Raw genomic sequence first — 6,884 nt, 5'->3', positions numbered from 1 at the left:
GTTGCCACCACCCTACTTCACTGTAGGGATGGTGTGTCTTGAGGCATGGGCAGTGTTAGGTTTGTGCCACACATAGTGCTTTGAGTGTTAGCCAAAAAGCTCTATCTTGGTCTCATCTGACCACAAAAACTTTTCCCACATTGCAGCTGGGACACTCTCATGCTTTCTGGCAAACTCCAGATGTGCTTTCAGATGGTACTTTTTGAGTAATGGCTTCTTTCTTGCTACCATCCCGTACAGGCCAGTGTTATGCAGAGCTTTTGATATGGTTGACTGGTGCACCATGAGTCCACTCCCAGCCACTGAAGGCTGTAGCTCCTTCAAAGTGACGGTTGGCTTCTCTGTGGCTTTCCTCATAAGTCTCCTTGTTCGAGCGCTGAGTTTTGAGGGGCGGCCTTTTCTTGGCAGTGCCTGGGTGGTGTGATGCAGCATCCACTTCCTGATTATTGATCCAACTGTGCTCACTGGGATATCCAAACACTTGGATATTATTTTGTACCCTTTTCCCAATCTATGCATTTGCATTACATTATCTCTCACTTCTGTAGAATGCTCTTTGGCCTTCATTTTCCTTCAGATCCACAGCCTGACCAATGATCCTTCAACAGTGGGTTTTTTATCCTGACAATGTGACAGCAACTTTAATGATTCACAGGTGGAGGCCAATGGTAAGATAACTGTGTCCTCGACAGGGCAATTTCTTTCCTCTGTGTAAACTGGGAACTTCCACAGCACAGGGGTTGAATACTCATGCAAGCAACATGTTTCAGTTATGTTTCTTACAAACATTTCCCAACATAAAACAAACATATCCCAACATAAAACCAATGTCACCTTACAATAACTGATTTTGAGTTTCAGTGTTTCAAAATAAAATATCATACAGAACGAAATTACAATGTACCATTTGTAATTCAGTCATATGAGAGCGCATTGGTCAGGGGTCTGATTACTTTTGCAAGGTGCTGTATATACTACTTACTATGGCACAATCTCCAAGGGTTCGTTTGCTTAATTAAGTGGTTTACATAAAATGTTATTATTAAATTTGTATCCTACCCTTCCTTTCAGTAGTAGCATCATGTACTGCTATTTCCAGAATTTGTTTTAGAGCTATTCTAGAATTTTTCCATGTAATCCTGATGTTTGTCTTAAGAGATTAATTTTATTTTAGGTTCCCATCCAATACTTCTGTCTTGAAATTTCTGATTTCAATCTTGAAATTCCTGACACAACGGAGCCTATTTTATCTACTTGCAGATATATAATATCAGAATTGCCTCCCTGATTTTTTAAAAATAGTTAATAGCAACTTTATGGGGAAGTATTGGGAAACCTGCATAAAAGGATTTTAAAAACCCTTTCTCAAGTACCACAATTCTCCAGCATCTGTTATTAACCTTTTTTAAAAAATCACATTACATCTTGGTTCTGTCCTTACTTAGATAACTATTGCCTATTTTGGCTACAATCAACAAAATGTTTGTTTACACAGAGGGCTGCAGCTCAGGTTTAGACAAGTATTCTCACTTTCAGTATCTTCCCTATAAAATCTGAATAATAATCTGCTGAAATGGTCATTTAATGCTAAAGTTACTGTGCATGAATATCAAGCAGAAATTCAAGCATTTTTTCCACCTAGCTTGTAACAAAAGAAAATATAGACCCAATTTAAACTTTGTTTCAAAAGTCACTTTAAAACAAATGAGACTCCGACAATCCAGTGGCTCTTGCACACATGCCTACGCCCCACTGCATGTCCAGAGCTTCGTATGTAAAACTTTGTGCAAGGAAAACTGTTGCTCCACTCACTGTTTGATCGAGACTCAAGATACTTCTATACAGAGAAGAGAATGGGGCAGCTCTTGTATATGTGACAAGAGACCTGCAGATCTTTGGTTCACGCTCGGGGGAGTTTTGTATAAAGGAATTACAAAAAGAACGAAAATACTTTTTTTCCCTTCAAGTGTCCAGTGAAATAAAATTTTATTGTCTCAGTTCAATGAAAGATGAGACAATGAATTAGGAAAGTGCTCTTGTTTTTTCAGAACTTCACAAGCCAACCAGTATGAGAGGCAATGTGTCTTCCTGGTCTTATGACAGTGCAAAACACTGTTTGATAAAATGGCTCATATGGGTGTAAATATGGCTATGGGCCTGGCCTCCAATTCCATGATCTTTATCTGTATACCACTGCAGAGAGAAAAAGATAAGGTATCAAATATAACTTACGTGACATTGTAAGAGATTAGTATAATTATTGTCAAATTGCCCTACACTTTATGATCAGAGCAGAAAATATATATTGAAAGTATATGACAATATAAAATATGCCACCAATTTGAGATGAATAAACAGAAAGGATGCTTTTATGATATTGAAACCACGGGGAAATTACTGTTAAGGTTACAATGAAAATAACCAGTTAACTGAAATTACTTGATATTTTATAACTGGTCAAATGCCTTGTGTCTCTGAACTAAACTTGCTTAAATCCAGCCTGTCTGAATTAACTTGCTTATGAAATTGTGCCCATTATTAAAATTATGGAATGCCTTATCATCTACTCCTGAGGGATGTGGACTGAATTGTTTTGCTGCAAATCTTGGCTTTAACAGAACTATTCTAGCATAACATTTTGAAGGACAATTAATTTAAATTTGTTATGAGTAGATGTGCCAGTTGTCATCTTGGGAACCTGGAAGACTAAAAAAGGTAGCACAAGCACTTCTCAGAAAGAGGAGTTAAATAGGGCTTGCTTCCAGGTAACTGGATATAGGATCTGCAGCCTAAGAACACACAGCTATCTCTTTCCTTCCCCTCTCCCTGCCCTTGCATATTGGAGGGGTTGGTTCTATTCAGTTTTGACAGAAGCAAAAGTTATACCTATCTCAGTTAGGCACCTGAATAACCCCTTGGAATTTAGGGCATTGACCTAAGCCCCAGCACCAGAGTAAAAACTCATTCCCTGCTAAATACAGTGCCTTGCAAAAGTAATCAGACCCCTGACCAATGCTCTCATATTACTGAATTACAAATGGTACATTGTGATTTCGTTCTGTATAATTTATTTTGAAACACTGAAACTCAACATCAATTATTGTAAGGTGACATTGGTTTTATGTTGGGAAATGTTTGTAAGAAGCATAAAAAACTGAAACATGTTCCTTGCGTAAGTATTCAACCCCCTAACATTTGGTAGAGCTACCTTTCAGTACAGTAACAGCTTTATGACATTTGGTATGTACCAGCTTTGCACAGTGTCAGAGGGTTTTTGGCCCATTCACTCCAGGTTGTTCAGGTTGATTGGATGCGCTTGTGGACTGCAGTTTTCAAAGTGTGCCTCAGATTCTCAATGGGATTGAAATCAGGACTGACTGGGCCACTGTAGGACATTCACCTTTTTGTTCTTGAGCCACTCCAATGTTGCTTGTGTAGGATCACTGTCCTGCTGAAAACTGAATTTCCTCCCAACCTTCAGTTTTTTTAGTGTACTGAAGTAAGTTCTCTTACAGTATTTCCCTGTATTTTGCTCCATCCATTCTTCTTTCCATTTTAACAAGATGCCCAGTCCCACCTGATGAGAAGCATCCCCACAGCATGATGTTGCCACCACCCTACTTTACTGTAGGGATGGTGTGTCTTGAGGCATGGGCAGTGTTAGGTTTGTGCCACACATAGTGCTTTGAGTGTTGGCCAAAAAGCTCTATCTTGGTCTCATCTGACCACAAAAACTTTTCCCACATTGCAGCTGGGACACTCTCATGCTTTCTGGCAAACTCCAGATGTGCTTTCAGATGGTACTTTTTGAGTAATGGCTTCTTTCTTGCTACCATCCCGTACAGGCCAGTGTTATGCAGAGCTTTTGATATGGTTGACTGGTGCACCATGAGTCCACTCCCAGCCACTGAACTCCATAGCTCCTTCAAAGTGATTGGGGGCCTCTCTGTGGCTTCTCTCACAAGTCTCCTTCTAATCTATGCATTTATCTCTCAGAATGCTCTTTGGCCTTCATTTTCCTTCAGATCCACAGCCTGACCAATGATCCTTCAACAGTGGGGGTTTTATCCTGACAATGTGACAGCAACTTTAATGGTTCACAGGTAGAAGCCAACGTTAAGGTAATTGTGTCCTCGATAGGGCACTTTCTTTCATCTGTGTAAACTGGGAGCTTCTGCAGCACAGAGGTTGAATACTTATGCAAGCAACATTTCAGTTTTTTATATTTCTTACAAACATTTCCCAGCATAAAATCACTGTCATCTTACAATAATTGATTCTGAGTTTCAGTGTTTCAAAATAAAATATCACACAGAACAAAATTACAATGTACCATTTGTAATTCAGTAACATGAGAGCATTGGTAGGGGTCTGATTACTTTTGCAAGGTGCTGTATATTGGTGATGTGGGAGGGACAATTCAAAAGAAATTTTGGACTTTACATAAAAACATGGTGACAGAGGATTTCTCCTTTTTAAAAAAACAAAAAAGGGTTGCCTCCCAATGTCATTTCTTAGTATTTTTGGACAGACTGCTCTTTGGGAACAATGCTACATCAACAGCATTCTTGGGAGAAAATAGTGCATTGTGGGGAAAAGATGGCCACCCCAATTTATTCCTGTTTGATATGGGTGACTAGTACACACAAAACTTTGTAAATACTCTTGTCTGCCCCACAGTTTAGAAGACAAATATTACCCCTAGGGAACTTGTTATGAACACTATCACATACCATCGCTTGGAAATCCACCTCTGCATCAACCAGAGCTTTTGAAATCTGGGCTGATTGCTGAAAGTGAACGTTATCTGGGAAGCACAGAGAAGATACCATTAATAAATTCAGAATTATCACCTGGAAAGCAGTGATGTGGGGAAAACCAGCTACCAGAGCTGGACCACAACTCTCCAGCTTATTAGATAACAAAGATACAGAAATGAACAGAATTGTCCTCAGGGTTGTATTATTTTGCCCCATTGTGCTTCTGTTTTGTCAGTAGCAGAACTACAACCGTGTGGGATATATGATGATGTCCAATAAAGAGCAGCTCACCATCCGCTGTTCCATGGATGAGGAGATACTCAACTTCTTTGAACTTTTGAGCTCTTGCCATAACTGTGGAATTCTAAAACATAAATATAAGAGGAAATCAACCATACATTCTAATTGTCTGCCTTTGAGTGAAATATTAATATAGTAAGTTGTTTCTTAATTAAGAAAACACACAAAGTCATGTGTTATTTGAATGCTGAAAATGGAAATGGACTGCGTTCAAGTCGATCCCGACTTATGGCGACCCTGTGAATAGGGTTTTCGCGGTAAGCGGTATTCAGAGGGGGTTTACCATTGCCTCCCTCTGAGGCTGAGAGGCAGTGACTGGCCCAAGGTCACCCAGTGAGCTTCATGGCTGTGTGGGGATTCAAACCCTGGTCTCCTAGGTCGTAGTCCAGCACCTTAACCACTGCACCACACTGGCTCTCACTCATATAAAAATGAACGGGATTTATGTATAAATACACCTCCCTGTGCCGCCCACCAACCCACCCACCCATAAAAACCTCCCTGCACAAACACTGTTGGTATGTAAGGGGAAGCCTAGGTTATCATCTTTCTTACTGACATGCTAACTTTATAGCAAGCACCTTGAATTGAGTTCATAAGTTGAACTCAGCTCAGAAGAAGGAGGTGCAGCATAGATACAGAAGCACTGCTGCCATGTGCTTCTGATAACCCATCACTGCCTGAAGCCATAGGCACCTGGTTGGCCACTGTGAGAACAGGATGCTGGACTAGATGGGCCATTGCCCTGATCCAGCAGGCTTTTCTTATGTTCTTATGGATGCAACACTCTGCACTAGCTACAGCTTTCAAGCAATCAGCAACGTACAAAAAAGCGGGGAAATCCTTAAAGACAACAATAAACACAATAATGAAATTTAAGAAATTTTACAATCGAAATGCCTGGGATTACCCCTCTGGGAACAGGCATTGAAAACAACACAGTTGGCAGCTGTCTGATATTTACTGAGACATAGTTTCACCAATGGGAACCATCAATGAAAGTGCCATGCAGAAATATGTCTGAAGTAAAATCAGTATTCCTGTACCTCACTTTACTCTCAGGACAACCTCAGCAGAATGACTGTTGGGCCAGTCACAGAGTTCAGTAACTGAGCAGAAATAAACTTTGCCACTGTTTCCTTGCTACTACATCATACTGGTCTAACTGGCATGCAATTAATCATGTGTCATGTCTATTTTATGTAGGGGTGTGGGATGAAACCTAGCAAAGGTATAGCTTCATTCATCTGAATGGCTGAATTACTAACACACATTTGGATAACCAAATGATTCAGTTAACAGCACCACAGTTCATACCAGTGTTACCCGAGGATACCTTGCAAAACATGGAAATAGATACCAACTTATTGCATGAAACAATGCAGTGTGGAAATGTACCTGGATATCGCTGTAGATATTGGATTATTTTACAAGCACGACAGGAATGCAGCTACCCATCCTCATGCATCTCTCCCCTTATGGGCATTAAAGGCCCCTGTATAGGTACTACTAATGATCTTGGACATTCTCAAGAAATGTGGATAAATGAAAATATATTCACTAATAGGCAAAATACCCTTGTGGTTTAAGAATGTACCTATAGCCAACAGATATTTCTATCAAACTTTAAAAAGCAAGGAAATTGGGCAGCTGTAGTGAATGCACCAGGGAAGCAGGAGACCCGACCTCCTCTCTAAGATATTGGACTGCCTTACAAATGTGTAAAAATGCAAACACAATTTGGGTTGGTCTTTCACAGTCCAATCCACTTCCTGTGTAGCTTTGAAGAATTTGGTAACGTGCATCGGAGCATATGGTGAGTGA

General features: G+C 40.1%; 1 protein-coding gene across 1 annotated transcript in view; it reads right to left on the bottom strand.

The window, feature by feature from the left end:
* Positions 1 to 1,967: 1,967 nt before the first annotated feature.
* DPP4 (dipeptidyl peptidase 4) overlaps positions 1,968 to 6,884 on the bottom strand; it is a 106,625-nt gene continuing 101,708 nt past the window's right edge. The window contains exons 24-26 of the mRNA XM_061608639.1: positions 5,052 to 5,124; positions 4,734 to 4,807; positions 1,968 to 2,193 (exon numbers count right to left, since the gene is read on the bottom strand). Coding sequence (XP_061464623.1) covers positions 2,095 to 2,193; positions 4,734 to 4,807; positions 5,052 to 5,124 — 246 coding nt within the window. The 3' untranslated portion in view covers positions 1,968 to 2,094. The remainder of the gene's footprint in view (positions 2,194 to 4,733; positions 4,808 to 5,051; positions 5,125 to 6,884) is intronic.

This window comes from Rhineura floridana, chromosome 2 (genome assembly GCF_030035675.1).
Source record: "Rhineura floridana isolate rRhiFlo1 chromosome 2, rRhiFlo1.hap2, whole genome shotgun sequence".
NCBI classification, from domain to species: domain Eukaryota; kingdom Metazoa; phylum Chordata; class Lepidosauria; order Squamata; family Rhineuridae; genus Rhineura; species Rhineura floridana.
The sequence above is the reverse complement of the archived record's forward strand: the minus strand, read 5'-3'. Positions and strand labels throughout refer to the sequence as shown.